At 46.3% G+C, this 26,093-nt stretch overlaps 1 protein-coding gene across 1 annotated transcript in view; it reads left to right on the top strand.

Annotated features, from left to right (window-relative positions):
- Nucleotides 1–26,093, top strand: part of LOC119167796 (WD repeat and HMG-box DNA-binding protein 1) — a 465,682-nt gene that overhangs the window by 332,899 nt on the left and 106,690 nt on the right. Inside the window, exon 12 of the mRNA XM_075883385.1 lies at nt 21,856–21,938. Within this exon, the coding sequence (XP_075739500.1) occupies nt 21,856–21,938 (83 nt within the window). The remainder of the gene's footprint in view (nt 1–21,855; nt 21,939–26,093) is intronic.

Raw genomic sequence — 26,093 nt, 5'->3', positions numbered from 1 at the left:
GAAGTGAACCGAAAGACTTGGTGTACTTGAACCAGCGACACCGACTGGTAACTCCTCCCCCCTTGAAGAAGAAATGCCTGTACATGGAGGCCACATGTAACAGTCTGATGCGTAGTTGAAAGGCGTGGACAAAACGTGATGAGGAAGACTTTTAAGTGTTGAAGGCAAATCCGTATGAAAAATAACAAGGTGCGAAGCATTCCAGATGTTATCATCACTTAAGCGAAAAGAAGTGGGGCTAACCTGGCCCAAGACTTCGTAAGGACCCCAATACTTGGGGTGCTTGCCTGGCACACTAACCTTGACTAGATCGCCAGTGCGAACTTTGGACTGCTTTGCACCTCGACGGGTGTAGACATACTTTTTCATTGCTTGTTGACGAGAAAAAACTCTGGTACGAATTTGATCAGGAGAAGACACTGCTATGTTACGAGGCAAAGAGACTATGTCGAGAGCAACTCGCGGTTGCCTACCGTGGGGAAGTTGAGCAGGGGACACTCCAGTGGTGCCTTGTGGTGTGAACCTGTACGAAGCTAAACATTCAGTCAAGACTTGCTTGAGGGGACGGTGCTCTAATTGGGCGATCTGTATATGTTCCTTCAGAACGCGATTAAAGCGCTCGATTTGCCCATTTGATTGGGGATAGAAAACTGATGACCTCAAGTGCTGAATTCCTCGTTGTGAAAGAAAAGCCTCGAAATGTTGGGACTGAAACTGTGGACCATTGTCCCTAACAATGGCATCAGGAAAACCTTCCCGGCTGAAGATTGAAGACAGAAACTCAATGATGACCTCAGAAGTAACCGTATGTGTGAAACAAAGCTCTGGCAATTTGGAATGGTAGTCGATGAGAGAAACCATGAACCGGGCATTTTGCGGAACATTATGCAAAGGACCGATGATGTCCATGCCGAGTTTCTGCCAAGGCCGATCAGGCCACTGGACTGGCTGCAACGGAGAAAATGCAGGTTTGGTGGACTTGTCAGCTGCCTGATATATATGGCAGTTGTAAACTGCATGCTCGACCTGCTTGTCTAAGGCTGGCCATCAGTACCTGTCTCGGAGATTCTGTTTGGTGCTTACAATGTCTGGATGGGCCTCATGGGCAAGCTGTATTAGCTTGTTACGGAAAGAAGCAGGGGGAATCACGCGTTCATCGCGGAAAAGCAAGTCCTCAACACAAGACAGTTCCTGTCGGACTGTGAAGTAAGGCAAGAATTCAGAAGCAAGAGCACCTTTGGAAGGCCATCCTTCACGTAAATATTTGAGAACTTGAGACAAAGTGGAATCTGCAGCTGTAGCTGCCTGAAGCTCAGCTTTAGTAATGCAGGAAGTAACTAATGAAACAACTTTCTCATCCCGCTCTTCAGTAACCGGTATCTGAAGAGGAAGGCGCGACAGTGCATCAGCAACCACATTATTAGAACCTTTACAATATTAAACTTTGAAATTATAATACATGAGTTTGGCACACCAACCGGAAATGCGAATGGGGCGGCGGCCTTCGGATCCTGCAGAAATGAGAGCAACTAGTGCTTGGTGATCTGTGCGTAATGTGACGTGCCGGCCCCACAAGTAAACATGCCATTTCTCACAGGCAAAAAGACACGCGAGAGCTTCACGCTCTCCTACTGAATATCTGCGTTCAGCAGGGGTTAACGTACGAGATACAAAAGCGATAGTGATCAGCTAATCACCTCTGAGTTGTTGAAACACTGCTCCCAGTCCAACATCGGACGCATCCGTCGTGATGATAGTGGGAAGCTTCTCATTGAAAATACTAACAGCTGGCTTTGAGGCCAGTATTGACTTAACTCGAATGAAGCTCTGCTCAGCTTCAGCTGACCAGTTAAAAGGCTGTGCTTGACGAAGTAGAGTACGCAGTGGTTCAACAACATCAGCATAGTGAGGAACAAACTTGGCATAATAACCAACAAGACCTAAAAAACATTGCAAGGTTTTGGCATCAGTAGGCCGTGGGGCATTGACAATGGCCTGAACTTTAGATTCAACAGGTGTCAAGCCGCGGGAACTGAGATTATGTCCTAGAAATTGTAACTCATTCACAGAAAAAATGCACTTGTTATTAAGTTTCATACCACATTCACTGATGCGGTTGAAAACAGTATGCTCATTCACAGAAAAAATGCACTTGTTATTAAGTTTCATACCACATTCACTGATGCGGTTGAGAACAGTATGCAAGTTAGCATCGTGCTCTTCGCGAGTACGTCCCCACACCAAAATCTCATCCAAGTAACAAAGGGCACCAGTACAACCCTTAAGAATAATTGACATCATTTTCTGAAACACTGCAGGGGAAGATGCAAGCCCGAAACACACGCGGCGAAACCGAAACAAGCCTTCGTGCGATACAAATGTGGTCAAGTCTCTACTGCACTCAGAAAGTTGGTGATAAGCGGACGCGAGGTCCAGCTTGGAGAAACATACCGCTCCGGAGAGCTGATGAAGCAGTTCTTCAATGTGAGGAAGTGGCAACCCGTCTACGACGATCGCCTTGTTCGGTTCTCGTAAGTCGACGCATAGTCGAAGGGATCCATCTTTTTTCTTGATGACGACCAGTGGAGAAACCCAGTCGGAAGCAGAGACAGGCTCGATGATTCCGCTGGCTTGAAGGCGAGACAGTTCCGCAGAGACTTGCTCACGGAGAAGAAGAGGAATGCGGCGCAGCTTGGCACGCACAGGGCACACACCTGGTCGACGCATCACTTTATGCACAAAACTGCGCACACAACCCAGTTCATGGGTGAACAGGTCGTGAAATTCAGAAGGCGCGTTGGCCGGAAGATCATCTTGGACGTTGACTTGAGCACACGTCGTAGACGCACCGACAATGTTGATGGACAAAGCCCTGATGGCATCACGTCCCAAAAGCGTATTGCCATTGGCAGTTACATAAAAAGTAATGGAAGCAGTGCGACTGCGATAGGAGACCTGAGCTGTAAAATGACCTAAATTATCAATCGTTTCCTTGGAATATGTTTGTAGAACGACATGTGAAGGCAAAAGCCGAGTGTATGAAAAATGACTGTGAAAGTCAGCGGCACTGATTAAAGAGACTGAGGCACCAGTGTCCACGAGAAATGACAAGGGCACATGGCCCACTGAAGCTATGATGCTAGGCTCGGACGTAGTATGGAGGCCATCCACATTTAAAACAGTGACCGTATCGGTCTGTGCAGTGCTCGAAGAAGCGGACGAAGAAACTGGTTCAGGAAGATTTGCGGGACGGGAATTGCATATGGACTGAAAATGTCCGATTTTTCTGCACGCAAGACAAGTGCGGTTTCTCGCGGGACACTGCACAAAATCGGCTAAATGCCGAGCCAATCCGCAACGAAAGCAATGTGCGGTTGCGCTTGGCGAAGAAAATTGTGAACGCGAGTTAGGAGCTCGGTGCTGTTCCTGAAAACCACAATTTGGCGGAATGGGGTCGCCATATTGCCAGCTTCCTCGCCCCCGCGACGCAGTGAGGCTGTCATGGTGGCCGCCACGGAAGGACTGTGCAGGCGGGCGTCCATGTTGGCCGCCGCGTCGACACGAAGAGTAAGGGCCGCCATGTTGACGCGTCCCGTGAAACAAAGAGCCGCCGCCTTGGCCCCACGCAGCAGAAAGTTGGTGCACTGAATGCGCAGCGAATTGCTCCAACTGGGAGCGAATAAGCTCGTCCTTTCGCACAATCAAGAGGGATTCAGATAACGAAATCGAGGAGCTCTTTTGAAGCATGCGGCAGCGGACGTTTTGCGAGGCTACCCCGGTGAAAAGCTGATGGCGGATCATATCGTCGTCGAGCGCGCCGAAGCCGCACGACGCGGCGAGCATTCGAAGAGAAGTAATGAACTCGGCTACTGGCTCGCCAGGCAATTGTCGCCTTTCTTGGAATTTTACGCGTGCGAGATAATCGCACGAGACATCTTTAAAATGCTCATCGAAAAGAGCAACGGCATTCTTGAAGGTATCGCCCGACGCTGGCATCGTCGACGTGTTGGTGGCGTCCAAAGTATAGAAGAGCTTTAACCCAGCAGGGCCCAACGCGTTGAGCAGCAGGGCCTTGCGACGTTCGGGCTTGCTGGCGTCCTCCCCGGCCGCGTCTGCGTAGGCCTGAAACACCAATTTCCAGTCCACCCGCGGAAGTGGCGGGTCTCCAGGCGAATGAAGAAATAGGGGAGGTGGAATAGAAGACGCCATTTCAAGCAAGAAGAATGGAGAGGTGCAGACGAGAAGAAAATGACGCCAGTACACTATTTGAAGAAGACGACAGAGATGGTGTAGGTGAATGAAGAAGAAATGGAGCGATGCAGCACGCAGCTGCCACCTTGCTGGGAACAAAGAGCGTCTAGGGTTATCACGGTAAGTCCGTTAGAAGCTAGAAAAAGACGAACACGGAGAACGAAATGGGTTCTTACACGTCCTCGTCGCCATTGCTGTGTTGGGGCTGGCTAGTCCCGACGAAGCAGAAGAAGAAGACAGCCGACGGAGACGCACGCGGCCGGCAAGGACCTGGCCAGCCGTTCAATTATAGTTCAATTAGTGAACAGGCTGAGTCTGAAAAGCGCGCCCTTTTGGCAAACAGATGCTGCGCAACAATATCAGTGACCTGTGTGCGCCCCAAAACTACAACAAAATTTTTGCAGTGCAAGCCCAAGGCGAGCCAAAGCGAATGATCCTTCTCACCGGGAGATTAGGGTGCATGAGAGATTGTTCACTCTCCTCCTCTCTGCCGGCCAAAGTACGTGTGGGAAACGAGAGCCGTCATGTGCTCACTGCGCCATCTTGCTGATAGTGCTGAAACAACGATAGCTCCCCCCTCTCCCTGAGATGCCTGCTAACAGCGGTAAGTAGTAAATATAAATAGCTTGCCGTTTGAACGATGGAGAAAGTACCTCTTGGTGACTCATTCTTTTACTGGCACTCGCACGCATCGAAAGAAGCAATCATGGGCGACCGAGGAGCAGCAAAGGCAGTTCTTGGTGGCCGCGGACACAGGGTTAGAGACGAAAGTGACAAAAATTTTGAGACCATCTTGCGGATCATCTTGCGGAACACAATGCTTTTGCGCGGTTATATTTAAGTGAGGTCTTTCAAGGTTGAAGATTTCCGGGATGCCCCGGACAAAGAACGACTGCTTCCCGACGTAATTGAATTGAGCACCTACCAGATAAACCATGTGTACCATCTGTGTACCATCTGTGTACAGGTGTACCATCTGACGTCAGGACATTGATCCCCGCGTATGCGTCTCTGCGCGCCTTATATTTTGGGCGGTATAGAAGTAATTCTCATTTATCTACTGATAGCGAGAGACCAGCCTGCCATAAGAATGTTTGTATCATGTTTACCGCGTCTTGCAGTCGTTCCTCTGTATGGCCGTCACTGCCGCTAGTACACCAGACCGTGATGTCGTCTGCGTAGAAGACGTGACTGATGCCGTCGATCTGTGAAAGTTGTTGCGACAGAGCGCGCATGGAGAGGTTGAACAGGAACGGAGAGATCACGGCCCCTTGGGGTGTGCCCCTCGGTCCCAGGTTGAATTTCTTCGAGCCCACCGAGCCGAGTTGGATTGTAGCCGTCCTGTCGCGCAAGAATGATCTAACATAGTTGTAGAAACGCGTGCTTGATCCTGCTTCGCAAATCGAGTCGAGGATATCAGAGTGCTTGACGCGGTCAAATGCCTTCTCGAGGTCGAGTGCTAGAATGGCTCTAGTGTCTCTGGTGATCTTGTCTATGAGCTTGTATTTGAGCATCACCATGCCAACCTGCGTAGAGAGGGATGAACAAAAGCCAATGTGGTTGATTGGCAGAATCTGGCACTCCTCAACAAATTTTGTAACTCGATTGAGTATTGCCACCTTATCCATGCAGGACGTGAGCGAGATGGGATGAAGTGAGCCTGCGCTAACGGTTTACCCAGCTGAAGGATAAGTATGACGGTTGCTTGTTCCTTGATTTGATGATTAAGGTCAGCTATCTTTTTACAAAGGTTGCGAATGAGCTTTTACGTGTGCCATTTTGCGTGTAGTGATTTCTTAGCTTCGAGTAGGTGAGCTAGCCGGCTATCCATGCGCTCGCCCTCTAGTTCGGTTTCAATGTATTTAAACGAACTTGCAACGTCCACTTTTGTTCGTGAAAGGAGATCTGATAGGGTTTGGTACTGAGTGTCGTCGCGTTTCCTGAGCCTTCGAAAGCGATCTCAGACTGTTATGCGAAACTGCCGCAGTTTGTGTGTAGATACCTTTACGATCGTCTGTATAACGGTCACTACCCAGATGCTCACCAAGGTTAGTCCACGTGGGTTGTCTCGCGTGCCTAACCATAGTGAGGTCCGGGGTGCTATCACGTGCAACCAAGTTACCTACCTGTGTAGCAAAAGTGGGATCGGTTAACAGCAAGAGTTTACGTGTGTGCACTTGCGCTACAGGGCATTACCATTACGGGAAGAGCCTGGGTACCTAAAGACAGGATGGGTAGCAATAAAGTATCCCTCGATTATCCACATATAGTCTCCTGCAATTTCGCTCACTTGCTGAAAGAGGCCCTGAAATGTAGTTTGTTTGTTTTTGAGTACACTATATACGTTGAGAATAAGACTGACTGTTAAGGCATTGAGTTTGGAAACGGGTGGCCAGGTCCGTCTATAATCGGACCTGGCCACCCGTTCATAGACAGTTTTTTTGTTTTTTATTAATTTTTTATGTTTTCATGTACTCATAGTCGTCAAAGTCTTCGCCATTTTTTTTTCTCTTTCCTTTTTCTCCCTTCTAATCATTGTTTCCTATGTTTCTTCCCTCCTCCCAAAAGAGTGAGCAGGTGTTGGGCTTCTCCAGGTAGCACTTGCCAGCTTGCTCTCTCTCTCTTTCCTCTGTGTCCTTGTGTATCTCTGTGTATGCAAATCAAATCAAATAATAATAATGGGCATTAACTGTATCATAATGTGTTCATCTTTGAGATCAGGGCAGACCTCATGGCGAACATATGGGTACTTCTTGGAGATGAGCGTCTTCATCCCTCGCGTCCTCTCACGATGGTCTGCTTCGGTGTGATAGGTACGCGAAACGGGCTTGGCGGTTAGTGTTTCTTGTAATAGAAATACGGCAGGCGAATTGGTACTAGGCTGAATGAATTTTTGCAAGTCTGCCTTCCGCTTGGGAAACCTAAAGGAATTCCACTGCCAAACTACAACATTGCTTGTGCTAGCCATAATTACGGCACAGGGGTTGTTGCACGGACCGCTGCGTGCTGTTCTTCTAGTATTTGCAACCGCGCATGAAGTTCGGTGAGCTGGAGGGTGTGTAGGGTCATATCGGCAACGCGGTCTGTGCGTAGGTCAGCAAGTGCCTCCATAAAATCAAACATAGTAACGGGCTCGTCCGGGAAGTTTTCGTCCCCGCGACGCTTCGCAGCGCGATTAGCGTTTGACGAGTTGATGAAAGCGGGTTCAACGGCTGGAGCGGCGGGCGTCAGCGTCTCGACAGCGCGTTCACTCGGCTGCTGCATGTTTCTAATGAGTGCTTTGAATTCGTCATTTTCATTGCGCAACTACGATAGCTCGCGTTTGAGCTCACGAATTTCATCGTTTTCATGCTGTGGCAAGTTACCGGACCGCGCGTAACTGCGAGTCTCACCTTTACCGGCGATTCGATTGGCCCAAGTAGGCTTTGCAGTCAGGTTGCTGGTGATGGTAGGCAGGTGCTTCGTCGGTAATATCGGGGCTGATTGCTTGTGCGTTGGCTGTTGCGTGGCAGAGTCTCTTTGGGTCTGTTGGTTGTTGTATGCCAGCGTCTGCGACGACGTCAACGTCACACGACGTAAGGGACTTGATTGCGTTTTGGGCGCGTGCGTTGGCCTGTAATGTGGGCCTCGCCGTACAATGCGCACTTGGGTCTCACACACTCATGGTCAGGTCCGGTGGGTTTGATGCAGCAGTGTCCACAGACTTTCTCAGATGGGGTAGGGCAGACGCCTTGTCGATGTCCGACGCGGCTGCAGTTGCGGCAGGTGTCAGTCTGTCGCTTGTAGGACGTGCAACGCAGCAAGAGCACGCCGCAGCGCACATAGTTTGGGACTTTAAGTTCATCGAAGAGAAGGATGATGGTGGTTGTATTCTTGATTCGTCGTGCCCCAATCAACGTGGGGTTGTGTGATGAGACGAGCAGGCGTTGTCGCTCTGAGTCTGGAAGGTCTGCGTTGACCCCTCGGACTACACCTCGGCTGGTGGTGCCAGACGCCGCTACGTAAACGGATACTAGATGTTCTCGCTCCATGAGAACAATTTCTCGCACTTTGGCGTACGCTTTGGCCGTTTGTAGGTTCGGCGTGCTGATCACAAAGATATTCTGTTGTGGTTAGTGCAAACAATATTTTCCTCTGCCGCTGTTGGCGGGATCATGAAACGAGTACTAGAGCTTGCAAGAACTGAAGCTTGTGTCCCCTTTGTACATCCAGACTAGCTCCGGGGCGGTTGATGACACGGTTGTGATCCGTTGCGTGCGGGGGAGTCGGCTGGCGGCTGCAACCCTCGTCCCAGCTCCGGTTCACAGGGCGCCAATGCGGGCGCGGGCTGGTTTGCCTGTGGTATAGTTGAAGACTTTGCTTGACGTCAGATTGCGTCGATTCAGCCAGGCACGCTGGCTTCCTCTTCAGTGGTTGTTTCTCCATCCTCCATGGCTTCGAGCATGATGACAGCGCAGGGGCGGGATGCGCCGGCGCTGGGGTCCGTAGTTGTGTTGAGCCTACTCGAGGCTTAGCGAGTGAAGGCGAAATGCTGGTTGGAAAAGGAAAGAAGGGGGTGGCCCAGGCCAAAATTGGTAACTATGTGTTCCCCTAAACCTAGCGAAAACAATGGTGAAAAATCAGGGAAGATTGAACTCAGCAGACCAGCAAGAAGTATAGCGAAATGCGGAGCCTATGCGTACACGTCCGCTAATCTCGACGCCACCAATTGGTATGCAAGCATACGTTAGCCCAAGCACTAAAAAATGTGGCATCACGCTATGATGTACAGCTACTAATCTCAGCAAGAAAAAAATTAGAGAAAATGTACCCTATGCTGAAAAAAAATTAATATATATAGAGCTGCAGCTAAAATAGTTGCGCTTTAAAACACAAGGACGCTTAGCTACTCTGTGTACTAGGGTATTGTACAAAATTTTTTTAACATGTAAAAAAGTGTACATTGGACAAACAGGGCGATGTCTTTTGTACGACTAAAAGAACACTCCAGAACCTTTAAGACCTGCGTGTACACGAATCTGTCTTCGCACTCCCACACATGTGGGTGCACGCCTGTGTTCAGTGAAAAGACTAGTGCTCTTCAAACATCATGATCGTGTGACAAGATAACTTCTGGAAGCATTCTATATCAAAAAGAAGGGGAGTCCTGCGTTAGTCAAACATCAGTATCTTTACATGAAAAAGAAAAAATCCTAATCAGTAGCATGTTTGTTTGAATTGATTTTTGTCACCCCAGCGCAGTTACTCCTTGCGTAAAATTGGTAATGACGTTGACACGATCTTTCACTGGCCCCACTGGGCATGTTCTATATGTTTATCTAACGTGCTTTAGTTAAGGGTCAGCACTTGTTTGTGTCCCTTCTGTTTGTCTCGTGAGTTTGTGCGCTGTTACGGCTAATAATATATCACCAACTAGCCGAACTATCAGTCTTACTTTGGCAAACACATGACGCCAAAGCGATGAAGTGCATACACGAGCAATCTATCTTATGATCTGTGGAACGAAGCTTGCTTTATCCGGCACGAATGACCTTGGAAATTTGTGCTATGCAGTTGCATTATTCATCGATATCTCCCTTCCTGTGCGTCGTACTGTTTTATTACTTATGCATCGATATCTCCCTTCCTGTGCGTTGTACAGTCTTATTACCCATGCTAAAATATTTTGTTGAAGGTTGTCCTGCGTTTGCATATAGTGCAAAAGGGGATCGTTCGTGTCCACCTTCTCACTAAAAAACAAAAAGCAAAACCGGGGTCTGGAAGATAGCTCCGGCAATCGCTAAGGCCAACGGCAAAAAAAAAATTATTGTGGTCAAGTTATTTCGCGATTTACCTGTATGACGTACGTGTTCTCATTTCCCAGTTAAAGCCTGAACTTAGAGCGTTCAAATTTCTGCGTGCGTAAGGCTTTGTGGTGGCGACTACTTGAAAAAACTTGGAGCTCTGTTTTTAAGTGTTGAATGCGCAAAGACACCTAATATTTTGTGTCCTCATAGTTTCTTACGCTGTGGTTGCACCTGGTTGCGCAGCAGACAGTGGTATGAAGTCAGGCTTCGCATTACTCAAAACTGGAAAACTGAGCAAAGCGATAGCTGTTATTTGCATATGTGGGTGTTTCAAAACATAGCACCCACAATTTTTCTATTAATGTCCCCAAAATATATTTACACCTCTGAATTAGAGTAATTTCATTTCGCACTCAACGTTATGTTTATAAAGCTTGTGGGATAAGACCGCAAAAGTTAAAGATCTACTTATCAGCAGAATTGAAAAAAAGCGCGTCACCTCAGAAAGTATGTTTCAACAGGGAAGCTTGATATTCGTGTAGAGGCGGCAGCGTACTGCTTACTTTCGAAGAGCATGCAAATGGGGAGGAGAACAGGGAGAGGAGAATAAGCTAATAATAAAATGAGCAAAACCGCAGTGTATGCTATAAATTGTGACAACCTGCTTGAATATATCATACTCTTTGGCCGGTAGGTTAATACGGTTTAACGAAATAGCAAAAAAAAGGAAAAAAAAAAACACGACCACTTCGTCTGAGCGCTCTGCTGATCGTATTACTTTACAAGTACTTGTAGCCTTGCTGGTCTTTTTGTCCTGCCGGGGCGGTCTAGTGACTAAGGTACTCGGCTACTGACTTGCAGGTCGCGGGATCGAATCTCGGCCACGGCGCCTGCATTTCAGATGGAGACGGAAATGTTGTAGGCCTGTGTGCTCAGATATGGGTGCACGTTGAAAAACCCCAGCTGGTCGAAATTTCCGGAGCCCTTCACTATGGCGTCTCTCATAATCATATAGTGGTTTTGGGACATTAAACCCTACATATTAATCAAGTAGACTTTCTTTTTTTCGTAGGCCGTGTTTTGTAATTATCGAGCGGGACAATTCATAAGGACAATTGGTCTCAAAAAGACATGAATAAAAGGCTGTAAAGTTTTCAGGATGCGGCGTGGGTTTGAAATTGGACCAAAGTGCAGACAAGAATAGAGAGGGGGCTGACACTAAGTGTAGGCAATGTGAGCCCGAGGAAAAATTGGAGAAAATGATGGTTGCCCAGAGTGAACTGCTGATGAGAATCACCGAGCTGGAGATGGCGTTGGTGACAGAGCAAGAGAAAACGAGGGCTATAGGAGAAAGGCTCAAGTCCGCCGAGGAGGTACTAGCGAAAGTGAACAAAGAAGCGGCCGACAGAGAGAACGGTAGGGCATCAGCAACCGGAATGGCGAAAAGAAAGAGCAAGCAAGTTTGGAAAAAATCGGTTCGGCCGGTTCAACAGTCGCGAGACCCGGCTTCAGCGTAGTAGTGGTGGAGCTGGGAGGGGAAAAGGCAGCCGGTGTCACAGTTGCAGCTAACCCCCAGGTGCAGGACGCTCCAGCTGAAAAGTCACGGCACGTGATAATCACCAGGGACTCGAATTTGAATCGATGCGCAGAAGCAATCAAAAAAAGGGAGTAAGAGGTGACAAGAAGGTTGCAGTAGGGACGTTTCCAGAACACAAGCTGGAAGCAGTCATGAGGCAAGCGAGCGCAAAACTCAAAACTGCAGCTGATGCACGAAACCTCGTAATAATCGCAGGTAGTTCAAACGGTGTCTTCATTGAAGATACAGCGAGACTAGCGACCACACCAGCAAAAGGGGTCGATAACATGCGCGTCATCTCTCCTCAGGCACAGGCAGTGATTTGTACGATACCGGAGGTGCCGGTGCGTGACTGCAACCTGCGCAGAGCACTTGTCATCCCAAACCAAGAGATATGGCGGATGAGTCGAAAGAAAGGCTTTGAGGTGGTGAAAATAAACAGATAGGTGCATACGTGGGGTCGTTTTCATCGAGACGGAATTCGCTTCGATGGGAGGCTAGGTCATGAGCTAGATTGGCGACTTTCAAAATGTGCAGTAGCTTATTTTGGGGGCACACGGGACCTTCGGGGTGCAGGATAGCTAGTAACGAGGAAAACAACGAGGGGGACTCTTTGACAGGTGGTATAGACAGATTTCTAACAGATAGACAAATTTGTAATCTTTATTCTGCTGGTTAAGATAAATTCGGATGCAGTTAGACGCAAATAAGACTACATACATCATTTGATGCAGAACATAAAAGGATAAATACCAAGTTGCGAATCGCATTAGGAAGGGAGTTTCATAATACAGCCACTATGCAAAAATTTTTCAGTGTAACATTTGAAAAGCACCATCCTGAAATTCGTATATCGACAAACTAGTAGTGGAATTGGTAAAATATGTGGAATGTTTATACAGAGCTGCTGCTTTCATCTCTGTGAGGCTAATGAAGATAATGTATTATGTTCTCTTTTACTCAAAATATGCTATCAAGGTTAGGTAGGGGGGATGACAACACAAGACAACTATAATAAATTAGTAGTATTTCAAAAACGTTTACTTCGATACTTTGAGAAATATAGGGGCAACCTAGAAGATTTAGGAACACAACATTTATTTATGAAGCATAACATGCTAAGGGCTGATATATAATCTTTTTCAAGGAACTTCAGTTAGTACATCATGGGAAAATATATATCACTGACAACAAAAATGAATCAACGTACTGGTTTAGAGCACAAAAGCGACACAAGTCAATAACACGAAGAAATGTTTATCGTATTTGTTCAACAAACAATGAAATATCAAACCATGTCTCTTCTAAACCGATCAGAAAAAAAAGATTTTGACTTCAATGTTAGGGGAACCTGAAAGAAAGCTATTACTTACTCGCTCGCTGGATTCCGTGCTGACCAGTTGTGCGCTCGCGATCTCCGAGGTTAGCGTAGCTCTGGCCGACTGGGCTCGCTCTACGTCATCTCCTGACGCCGACGTCCGATGACAGTGTAGCTCTGACCGACTGGACTTGCTCTACTCCATCTCCTGACACCGACAAGAGCTCTCGCAAGTCGTGCTTCATCCTCGGACTCCTGTGATCGTGTTCCCATCTTTCTTACCTCCTCTTTCTCCTCCATATGTCGTCGCTCTCACGCTTTTACGCTTACTTCATCTCTTTTTCTTTCTCTCAACATCTTTATTCCTATCTTTTTAATCCCTCCTCATCACCATCTCTTGTGAGCTACTGTCGAAGTGTCGCTATTGAGGTGCGAGCGCTGTTGAGGTGATGCAGACAGTTACGGGGCTCACTTTTTTTTTCTTTTTCTTCTTACAACATCACCACTTCCCCTAAAGAAAGCTATTAAAAAGGGTACAATGAGCCCACTTACAGGTTGCCCAAATAAAATACTTGTTTACTATTTTGTGCATAAATATGCATTTTTCTTTGGTTTCTCTATAATGACCTGTGATACACTTCTTTTAGATGAACTTGTTTCTCGAACAATTTTCTAGATAGAAATGTTGTATTGATTGAAATGTACTACCAGGCTTGCTATCGTTATACATTTTATTCTTTTTCTTATTTTTATACAAAAGAACTTTTTAGTTTGGTCCCTAGGTATCGTGAACTGTGTTTCTGTCAGTCTTTTTTCATTCCAGCTTGAGGAAGTGTCATGCTACGAACGATCTTCTACATATTTGCTGTTTACTACTTTTGTAAAACTAGCACAGAGGGTTTTCGTATATCTTTGTGATAACCTTAGGTTCTGTACCTTTTTTGGTGTAATTAACAAAAAGGAATCTGAATCCTAATACAGTGTGATTTCATTAGGTTAGTTATGCATTGCTAATTTTAGGTTTCACAATTCTCACTACGGCTTTAAAAGGCGTACCTATCGTTACATTAGTTTGCCTAGGCACAGCTGCTCTCAATTTTGTTTGACGCCGCCATTTCACCAGAGTGATCATTGCTTGTTCGCTATGTCTCAAACCGGACAAACGATGAGCACATCGCCAATGCTATAAAGAGGAAAAAAAGAAAACATGTTTGGCTGTGTTTTCGAAATTTCCGGTGCAGTTGGATAGCATTTTTTTTTCTGATGCGTAGAACGATCTGTTGCCGTAGAATCGGGGAACGACTAGCCTAATAAATGATCCAACTCGCCGGTCTTTTCCCTGTCACCGTCGACAATGAACAGCGGCATACGAAGCCACGTCTTGAATTTTTTCCTTTGTTTTTCTTCTTCCTTGCCGCAACGCACTTTTTGACATCGCGTGAGATTCAAAAAATCTAAAGATCCCGCGGCGCATCGTGCAATACAGGTAAACTAAATGCCGATTTTTGTGAGAGCTGGATTTGGCTAGATTCTCTAACCGCCAGTATCTAATCATACCTACTTTCCTCTGCCTTTCCTTCATATGTGTGTTTCTGAAAATAAACTTCCTTTGTTAATCTGCGCCTGTCTGTGCTCTATTCATTCTGATTCGCTTTTTTTTTTTTTTCTGCTCAAAATGCGACTCTCAAGGTAATTCTAGCATGTCGTGATAGAGGGCACTTCTGTTTCATTGCTGTGAGCACGCATGTCCATATTGGTTTCTTCACATTTTCGTCGAAATAAGAGACAGTTTTAGTTTCACGTACAGAGATGCTTTGCGTAAGTCGATCTTTACATGTAAGCAGTGCGAACGCGCACAACATAGCGGCCCCGCGCTAGCTTTTCGGACGTACGTGAGATACAATGCTTTGCGTGCGTTTCTTGGATGTGTAGACAGCATCGCGCTGCCACTCAAACGAGATAACGTGACGAGCCCGACAACAAGATAGCATTTCGACAATTGGCTACCGCAGTGTTCGTGATTCCTAACAGATGGAGCTACGTGCTAGCTCTCGCCACGTGATGCGTACGCATAGTTAAAAGCGTTTCTGACGACATGCACGTAACGTATGTGGACTTTCCAGGTTTGCGTACGTGAAGTTCCTACGAACGTGAAACTAAAACTGCCTAAAGTCAGTTGATAGTTCAACATCCTTCCTGTCTTTCTCTTTTTTTTGTTTTGAATTCTTCCGTTTCATGAGTGCTACTGGTATTCCCACCAAGAATATGTATCAACTTTCTCAACAAGCTGCCCTAATAAAATAAAGCTCCGAGTGCATGAAACAAGAAAGTTTCATTCAAAATAAGGCGCGTCTTGATACCTGTCGGAGGCCGAGCACCTTCCAGGAAGTGGTAGGTCAACCTCTCAACAGCACCATTGAAAGAATGCTTGAAGGTCATCGGCGTGAGGACGGTGAGTGCTGTGAAGAATGTTCTGAGGTTATGGCAGCTGTTTATTGTGTACCGTTGGATACGATAACAGGGGCCACAAGCATCGTTGAAGTCTATGCGAATAACTCCCTCGGGAACCGAGAGAGTCCGAGTTTCCTGGTTTGTTATGATGCGACCTCTACTAGTGTATAGAAGAGTACAGAAGTAGAAGAAGACAGGAGATCGCAAAGCTACTTTTACTTGAGCGGTGAGAAAACTGATACGTTTTCCATAGCGTCTCGGTTTGCAGAGGGCACTCAGTGGGCGCTTGTTAGACAAGGAGACAGAGAAAACCGTTTGCATAAGGGACAATGTCCAGACGCTTCTGTCTCAGCGCGTCTGGAGGGTACGCCTCGCGTTTGGCTTGTATCGTTACAACGTCGTAGCTAGGAATACCACAGAGCGTCCGTGTGGTCGAAGGCGCAGGTTGGCTTGTATCGTTACAGCGTCGTAGCTAGGAATACCACAGAGCGTCCGTGTGGTCGAAGGCGCAGGTGCAAACACGCATTTCCGCGACTGCGCATGAAACCACTTTTGCCAGAGTTGTTTTTGCAATGTGCGAGTCAGTCTCGTTTTGGACGCTATTACTTGAGCCTTTGCTCAATAAGCAGTTTCTCTTTAAAGACTATGACTTTCGAAAACGGACATCGATTTTTTGTACATGGCCGCATGGTGAACTTGCATTTGAGGCTCAAAGTGCTGTATAAAAATTTGATGGTACGAGAGGTATGATATCAGTATATTTTTGGTAGAAAGTCACAGGACTGAATGAGTATTCAGATAATAATAACTAGTGCCTCTTGGTGTTGGTATAAGGTTCGGTCGTCTCATTGACAGTTCATCAATGTGTTACTCTAATTCTACCATTTTTGTGTTCTTGCTCTTTATCTTCTTTGTGCTTCCGGATGGTACCGTGGACACCAGCTAGGTGTGGTATTTAGAGTTTATGAATGGGCTTGTTGAAGAGATAATCTTTTGGGAAAGGGAATATTTTTTTCACTTTAAAGAAAAGTGAGGAGCGGTATATTTTTAAATAAAGTGTTTTTTAAGTGTGCTCTGATTGGGCCGTGATGTCGATGAAGGCAGCAGTAGGCGTGTCTAAGTTGGAAATCATTTGGCCGATCTTGTGGCTGGCAAACTGTCTACAGCAAGTAATGTAGGCTGTGCACTGATAGCGGCGAAACAAAACGTCCACCATCGGCAATCTGATCTGCGGCTAGGTGAGTCGGCACTTACACTCATGTTGAAAACTCAACACAAGTAGTACACAAGTTAAATATTCAAGCTTTATCGCTAGCGGCCGAGTTTGTTCCAGAATAAACTCAGCTGTTCGCGTTTGCACGCTGCAGTCGAACAGGTCATTTCAAAAGTACCTTTAATGCTTTCGGACATTCTGGCGTGGATTGCACAGGGCATTATCAACACGCATAATACACCGACAACATAAACGTAGAAAGGAGCATGTGAGGCAATATATGTGTTAACGAGGACTAAAACACTTCTCTACTCATTGTCCATTAGTCCTCATCAACATAGTGTCTAGCAAAGAAAACGAACGCTTACACTCTTTTCCTTCAATATGATACATGGTATGATTCAATAGAGTGGTGGCGTTTACGCTTGCTGCTGCTGTATTGAGACACCTAGAACCTTGCCTCCATTCTGTGATCGGGCAGATGAAAAAGAAAACACGATCCAATCCTCTGTTGTAAGAATTCATAAAATATGAAAGTAAGCCGTGTTAACGCAGGAGTATAGTTGATTGTTTATTCAACGTATATGTATGAATGCCCGTTGGTGTATTGTAGCACTAGTTTTGGTCTTGCTTGAAACATTGTCATGTAATTTCTCAGGGCGGGAGAATATTTGAGCTTTCGTATATTTTTCGAATAGTCTTTCTTATTCGATTCGCACTAAGTTTTGACTATTCCAAATATTCGAACTTCCTGAAGACAAACGACGTCAACGTTTGATTGACTGGGGTCATTTGGCTTTTGTTATGCTTCGCCTTTCAACAAAATTACTTTGTATCGAAGCTGCCTTTCAAACTCGGTTATGGTAGGAAATGCATTGACACGAGAAAAAGCCAGTTCCTACATGGAGATGCCCTGCACCGTCACAGTGGCTTCTTTGTAATGTTAAATATAAACGTCTATCTCGAGATTCGTCAACGCAAAATTTTTGGTCTGTCAGTGTTATTTGAGCCACCAGAGCGAAAGTTTGATTTTGATTGATATTTGGTGGTTAACGTCATAAAACCACCATATTGCCACGTTTCATTCTTCAAGTTTTGTTATCGCCCCAATACACTACACAATTCTCAGCGCAAACCGTGCCTGTCGTTTTCGACAAGCTTCAGGACTGTAGTAGATCGTTTCGATAAGATCACGCCCACTCCGCGAACTGTACAGATTACTCTGGAACCTATGCCACCGCCAGCAATAACGCTAGAACATTCGATGGCAAGAGTATAAATGCCGACGCACTTCGTTGCTTGTCAGTACTTGATCAACGACCGACGCTCCGTTCACTGCTATCTGTGCGAGACATCTGCTTTAGTCAGACTTTCCTTTTACCAGGCACAAGTTCGCCCAAATAAATAGTTGAAACCCAACATTAAGTCTCCTGTCTTCGGCCACGTGACGACTCCGTGACATCTGGTGGAGGTGCTGCTTCGTTCATGTACCGGACGCCCCCATCAAGCCGTGAACCCACGTGCGGCCAGAAGTTCTGCAGGCCCCACACGACAATCCAACTACAGAGCACCTCAGTGTTTTCGGCACGCTCGCGAGGATACAAGAAAGGTACTATTGGCCACGTCTTACCACCGACATCACTCGCTATGTGAAGATATTCCGCAACTGTCAGCGACGCAAGACACCGCCAACAAGGCCAGCAGGACTTCTGCAACCAATTGAACCACCTCGCCGACCATTCTAGCAGATTGGTATGAACGTACTAGGGCCGTTCCCGACGTCGACTTTCAGAAACAAGTGGATCGTGGTAGCTACCGACTACCTCAACCACTACGCCGAGACAAAAGCCCTGTCCAAAGGCAGTGTAACCGAGGTAGCTAAGTTCTTCGTCGAAAATATCATCCTAAGTCACGGCACCCTGGAGGTTCTCATCACCGACAGAGGAACGGCATTTACTGCTGACCAAACTCAAGTGATCTTGGCATATAGCCAGACAAACCACCGCCGGACTACAGCGTACCACTACAGACCAACAACCTCGCCGAGCGGCTAAACAAGACGATCGCCGACATTCTGGCAGTGTACGTCGATGTCGAACACAAGACGTGGGCGCTATTCTTTCGTACGTGACCTTTGCATATAACACAGCGGTGCAGGAGACGACGCAGATATCTCCATACCAATTGGTCTACGGAAGGAGCCCAGTAACTACGCTCGATGCCGTATTACTCAACGTTACCGACGAAGAAAACCTCGATGTGAGTGCGTACCTTCAACGCACCAAAGAAGCCCGACAACTCGCGCATCTTCGTATGAAGAATCAACAGATGACTGACAGTTGCCGTTACAGTCTTCGCAACGCTTTGTGGAATACCAGCCTGGTGAACGTGTTTGGGTGTGGATGCCGATACGCCAACGTGGACTCTGTGAAAAGCTTCTGCGACGGTACTTCGGACCGTACAGGGTGGTTCGACGCCTCGGCCCACTTGATTATGAGGTTGTCCCCGGCGGCATCACGAACTTTCAACGACGCCGATCGTGACCTGAAGTCGTCCATGTCGCACGCCTCAAGCCGTTTCATGTGCTTTAACAAACTGAAGCAGTGTTTTTTTGTATTATTGCTGTATCGTAGATTATTCATTGTAATTTCTTGCATTATTGTTGTACCTTCATCTTTAGTTAAAGCATCGGGACGATGCCTTTTTTAGAGGGGGGCAATGCCATGTTCTATTCCTCAAGCTTTGTTATCGTCCCGACTAACTACACAATTCTCAGCGCAAACTGCGCCTGCAGTTTTCGAGAACCTTCAGTACTGTAGTAGATCATTTCGATAAGATCATGCCCACTCCACGAACTGTACAAATTATTCTGGAAGCTACGCCACCGCCAGCGATAACGCTAGAACATTCGATGGCAAGAGTATGAATGCCGATGCTCTTCGCCACTTGTCAGTAGTTGATCGACGCCCGACGCTCTGCTCACTGCTATCTGTGCGAGACTGCTACTGTAATCAGACTTTCCGTTTGCCGGGCACAGGTTCACCAAAATATACAGTTGAATCCCAACATAAAGTCTCCTGTCTTCCACCCTGTCACGACCCCGTGACAATATGATTATGAGAGACGCCGTGGGCAGAGACTCCTGAAATTTTGACCAACTGGGTTCTTTTAACGTGCAACGAAATCTGAGCACATAACCCTTCAGTATTTTCGCATTCATCAAAAATGCAGCCGCCGTAGCCAGGATTCTATACTGTGACCTGCAGTTTAAGAGCTGAATACTTTAACCGCTAGACCACCGCGGAGGGGCACCAGAGCGAAAATTTAACCTCTTCCTGAATAGCCAATCACCTTGATTGCCTGCGTTTATTCTAGTGAACATTTTCAATAAAAAAACAATTATATGCATATTTGGGTGCAACACCAGCACTAGGTATTGCATTACTTCATTTGCGAAATTCGTAGATACGTAGTTTATTGTGACATTCTGGCATTGTGACACTATAATCGAAAAAGCAGGTGTTTTTGAGCTTTAATAGAACTAGGTCGTGCTGGCACCTACCAATTGCTTTGGGATCTAGAAAAGCTTCGTTTCTTCAAAATACTGCCAGATATTTTGCACATTGCCTACTTACTAATTTTCTCGAACAGAAAGTAAATAAACACTTTATTCTCTCTCTCTCTTCTAAGAAAAAAATATCGTCGTTCAACAAACATTGCGAGGAAAACAAACACATAGTAGATAGGTTGTCAAGATTTTGATTGTGCTTCACTGCGTCATAATATAGTGCTGCGGCAAAGCTACCTACAAGCTGATGCTATGGCGGTAAATGGATGGACTCACTAAATTGCTGGTTCGAATCTACGTGGCATAGTTGCGGACTTTCATTATTTTGTTTCAGACTAAAAATTCTATAAATACATAAGAAAGATTTTCAGCATTTGAAACTTAGGGATTCCGAATTTGGCGGGTGCACGGCAATTACAGTTGGGCCTCCCAAGAAATCGTAGAACAGAGAGGGGGAGAAAACTGTGTCTTCTTTTCACCTGTAAAGTGTTGTTGACAGTAGGTTGCACCAAATCATGAATACAAATTAGCGCTCTGCATTTCCTGATCCTTCATAAAACAACTAGGGAACACCATCTCTAAGGCACTTCACAAACCTAACTAAAAAAAAACACCTCGTTGACCCTGTCTCATTAGAATGTTCTTAAGAATGTTCTGTAACTTTTTCTTATAGTTTCTTGTTTGGAATATTCAAAAAGTCCTAAAGAAGTATTCATCAACTGTCTGAAAGATATTGAATTCGAGTTTTACTCAATGAAACTGCTTGGCACCCAAAATTTTCCTATTCACAGAGCTCTACTAATTCCCACTTAACAGCACCGGAGTATTCCTAGTCGTGGGGTTGTACCTTGTGCCCATGTATTATCCGCAATCTTAAGAAGGCGACTAGTAGGAAAGGAGTCGCAGTTTTTTTCTCCCCCTCCTCTCCTTATACCCGTCAGCTTGGAAAGTTTCAATGACAATAGCAATGAACCACAAAACGCAGTTGGTCAAGTGCTTCACTGGAGTGGTGCAATGCATTCCCATACATATGACACGTTTTACTTTGATGATACCGGATATCGACAAGAGCTACGCTTTTATGATCAAGACCCACTTAGGAGTAAGCGATGAACAATCCAGGTGTCAAGTACACATCCTTAGTTGCATTAAATAGTAAGTGCCCAGGTATTGTCCTTGCAGGTGCGAAAATTACAGATAAGAGTAAAGACAAGACTGCGTTTCTACTTAGAAGCTTAGCATAATAAAAAAAATTTGCTACCAATTGCTGTCGCATCTCTCCAGTTGCTCCTTTGATGCCGATTATACACGTTCGTTCATGTTAAATCACCATATAACTTTCGCGTTCCACTTTTTGTTGAATGACTGAACGGGAACCGATCGCCCTGCAGTCTTATTTTCTTCACAAATAGTTCTATCTAAACTCCCAACTTTCTGTATTATTGGAGCTACTTGAGGCTATCAGTATTGTGTTGAAATGCAATTTATTTACTTATTTATTCATTTCTTTCTTACAGTCAACTCTCACTGGCCCACTACAGGAGTGGCATAAAACAAAAAAGAAGACACAATGGCGCAACATTCCGCTAAATAACATGCTTTACATGCGAAACATTGGAGGTGCCTAAATATGGCAACATTGAAAGTGATTAAACAATGGAGGTGAATAAATATAGACTTTTTTTCTTGCAGGTGCCGCTGCCCTCCTCATGTGGTCATCAGACCACTGACTTTTTCGGAAATGACATTTCGTCTAGCTTGCAGAAAGGAATTGGGTACGTATGAGACAATACACGTAGAAAACATTATATGTCCAGACATAAGTTTTTGCTGAGAAAATCAGCGCACAAAGGATGAGGACCTAAAAACACAATACACACACAAGCACTGACAACGCGCTCGTGTGTGTTGCGTTTCTGTGTCCTCATATTTTTCCCGCTGTTTTTCCCAGCTAAAAGTATGAACCCGTCGCACATCAAAGTCCTGGTCGAGAACATGACTTTTAGACCTGCCTGCTCGATGTACGATCCACCACGGCAGGACATAGCAATGAACTCAAGCACTCCGCTGGCACATTTGGTGAAATAAGTAAAATAATTGATAAAGCACATTTCATCACTTGCATTGACCAACTCCTTCTGCACCGTTTCCTCAATGCGTTCTCTCACACTTCACGGGGTTCGCCGGCGCTGAAGGTGACATTTTTGTTGTGATGGCAGCCAAATTTAACCGATGGGAGAGATATCAGATATGTGATGACGGCTGCCTGTTTAACACGAAAATATTTTATGCCGGACTCTACCACGGCTCCACTGACGTATTTCCGCCACGGATGTGGCTAAAATATGTGTTATAAAAGTGCAATGAAAAAAAAACTACAAGGAAAAGTTCTGCAGAGGGGTGTCGAACCAGTGACCTCGCGCTCCCCAACGCTAAGCCACAGAGTAAAGCTTCTCTTACTTTAATGGCAGCGAGCCATTTATATACACCATCTACTGCTTGTATTCCTCAGAGGTCAGTCACTTCAGCGCGTTTTCATCATCAGTAGCGAGAAAGCACGACGGCCGTGCGTTGAGCGCTCACGCTCTCTAGGCCGCTGCGCTGCGCCACACCGCTCGTCGCTGTTCGGGGGCGCCTCCACAAGGCATGGTCAAAATGCGTGTAGATGTTCTCTAGTCTAAAAGCTCACTCGCTCGTGCGCTTGTCTCGAAATTTTATATACTCCTGATATAGACCCGTCAACAATGATGACGAGCTCAAACAACTGACAACGGTCTGCATTTTTCACTCCTGTCAAGCTTGCTCAAGTTGAGAGTCCACATTAGATTTTAAACTTGAACAGAGCCTGATAAAACATTGGCCAAGGCTGCGGAAATCGCGCCGTATGTGCAGCTGTTTTTGTTTGTTGTTCGTACACCACGATTTCATCTATTGCTTCAGGCTCGAGCATGTCAAATGGTGGAATCACCTGACATAGTTCCTCATTTTTTCGGGCATTTGCTTTCTGTAGGTGGCCACACGTGTATTACTCAAAAAACTTTGAGAAGAGAGTCAGACCAACTAAGTGACGAAACGATCTTCCGCGGATCGCTTGCATGTGCTCTCTGGTATCGGCCTGGCAGACGGCGTGCGAGAGCTTCGATCAAGTAACCGCGAACTACACATGCTTTGGAACGGGCTGGGTGCCAAGAGCGAGAAGTGCTTCACTATTCTTGTTCACAAGTTTAGTTAAACTTCAAATAGTGTGAATTCAGCCGAAAACTGAACCGAAGAGCAGCTTCAAATGCAGCCACAACATCCGTTTGTGAGAGAGATGACGCAATGGCGAGTGTAATGCGGTGGTTGTGCCTGGCGGCTAAAAGCCGCGCTAATGCCGACGTCCGCTTCTCATTGCACTCCGCTCTTTCGCCCAGGCACTGAAAAAATATAGGAGGTGCTGGTCTGTATTATTTCCACATGATATACATGGGGGCTACCTGAGTTTGTCATTCATGGCTCCAACATTTTCGGGCATGTCTAATACAGCGCTGTATGAAAGCACAACTTGCAAAGTACAGACAGAACTGGGGACAGTCTATATGCTAGCTAAAAAGCAAATTCATGTTTGATGGAGTTTCAGTTCAGAGGTGCCTGATACACAGAAAAACTCCAGTGTCAGCAACAATGTATGACACACTTCAAAACACACTTGCTCAGCAAATAACGCTTTTGCATGTAGTACCGCTGCATAACATCAGGAAACAACTGGGGACACGATAAGCACTTCGGACGCCACGCGTTAACCCCGGCGCATCGCCAGTAACAAGGCAGCGTCACGCCGCAGAACATGCGGGATGACGGCGATAAAGAGGCAATAAAGCTTGTCGCTGCAGATTGTGTAATCGTTCCGTGCTGCACACAACACTAGACGTTCACGCAAAGCACTGGAACGAACCACGAAGACAGAGCACATACAATCGCATAAGCTGTTCGCGGCCATCGAAAACTTTTGAGGTGTTTGTACGCAGATTGCACCTGCAGATGTGAACCCATTGACCCAACATATCATCGGAGACATTACGCGCGAGAGGCACAGTATGGTAAAGACGTACTGCAACGGGATACCGTCGATTATTCTTCGTGTGATCCCCGGATTACATTTGCAGGGGATGACATTCCAGTTCCAAAAGCAATGCGAACGATGGCACGAAACACACGAAATGTGGTCTCTGATCCTCGCCTACACACAACTCTCCTTCGGTTTCGGTCGCTGATCGCAGCCACTGATGAGTGCAGGAAGGCTGCGCCGACGTGGTGCCTTTCGATGATTATCTCCTGGTATGCTGATCAACTATAGCACCTTTACGCGGCTGCCGACTAGGCTTCGCCACTCGTTGCATCGCTTCGGTCGAACGCCACTTTTCACGACCAGTGAGCGTGATGATGTCATGAGCAACGTTTTTTTTTTCTTTTCAGCCAATCAGCAACCCCTGAGGCCAAAAAGTTGTCACCGCCTCTGGAGTGGTTCAAAACCAAACACGCACGAAAAAAAAAAAAGAAGCGGGAGCAGGCATGCGGTCATACCGTGGTATGGTTTTAAAGCCATGCACCCAACGAGAAGACGCCTGACACGCCCGGCGGGCTTCGTCTGTGCGAGGACATGTGTAATGGTGCCACTGAAGCGAGAAAGAGAAGCTCTCTGAGAAGAAGAGGGCGATGACTTTGTTATCGTTTTCGTAGCCTCACCCCATATAGTCCTCTATCACTGAGCGCTCTCAATAAGTGCGTCCGGACTCGTAACAATCTCGTATTCCGGAAAGCCCCTTCCATCAATTCGCGGGAGGTCTATGATGATTTCCACTGCCACCTGTGGAACCTCCAAAGAGACCGGGTGACTTCAATAGTCTCACCAAACTTACACCTGAGGTGCACGGATGAGCACGCACGCAACGACTTTTGACGCACTTACATGGTGAACAAGAAACACGCACTGTGACGGTTGACATACAGCATCCGTGAACACTTTTCCCTTTCATTCACAAGCGAATGTATATCCCCCTGTTTGCGCAGTAATTGGCCCATCTTTACCTATTGACGTTTTTTACTTTCGTTTTTTTATTCGCACTTGTTGCCCCATATTGTTCGCTCCTTTCATTCGTTTATTCAATTTTTTTGTTTGCTTGAAATGGCCCCGCGCTTGGTCAGTATCAACAAATATCTATGTTGAACACATGTTTCTTCCTTTAGCCTGAACTACTTTGCTGTTCTTCTGCGCCCTTCGCTCAGCCCTTTCTAACGATTCATGACAGTATGTGTACGTGGTGGGGGTGGTTAAACTTAATTACCCAAAAAAGCGGTTCTGAATGACACTCGGCTAGACGCCAGGTGTAGAGGGCGTCTCCCACGTCGGGACAGAGAGCCCGAAACTCTCCGCCGCCTGGCGGGCCTCCAGGGCAGCTCAAAGTTGGTCTGCTAGTGGAGCACTTGATAACAAAACTTGAGAAATGGAACGTGGCAACATTGCGGACCTATATTAAAATAGTTCTTGTATAGTAGCCTGTCACGGGTGCAAAAACGAGTGGCTGATGAGTTTCGTTCGCTAGCAAAAAGTTGCTCTAGAGCACTGTCCTTTTGCTGCTCATTGCTAAATACAGTCTTGTCAAGAAATTCTGTCTCCACTGATGCGATGTACCCGTCAAAGTTGTCCGCGTCTCAGTCTGTCGCAGGATGCGGCAGCCACGAAAGGCAATTTGCATCATCGTGCTGGCGACCACTTTTATAAGCAGCCGTAAAGTGGTGTTTCTCTAGGCGAAGTATCTCATGTGCAAGTCGACCGGATGGGTTGTGCAGATTGACCAGCTAACACTAAAAATGGTGGCTTGTCGCGACAGTGAAAGAGCGTTCGTAAAGGTATGACTGGAAGCGCTTTATTGCGAGGACCACTGCAATAG

The sequence above is a fragment of the Rhipicephalus microplus genome, unplaced genomic scaffold, assembly GCF_043290135.1.
Source record: "Rhipicephalus microplus isolate Deutch F79 unplaced genomic scaffold, USDA_Rmic scaffold_16, whole genome shotgun sequence".
Classification (NCBI taxonomy): Eukaryota; Metazoa; Arthropoda; class Arachnida; order Ixodida; family Ixodidae; genus Rhipicephalus; species Rhipicephalus microplus.
The sequence above is the reverse complement of the archived record's forward strand: the minus strand, read 5'-3'. Positions and strand labels throughout refer to the sequence as shown.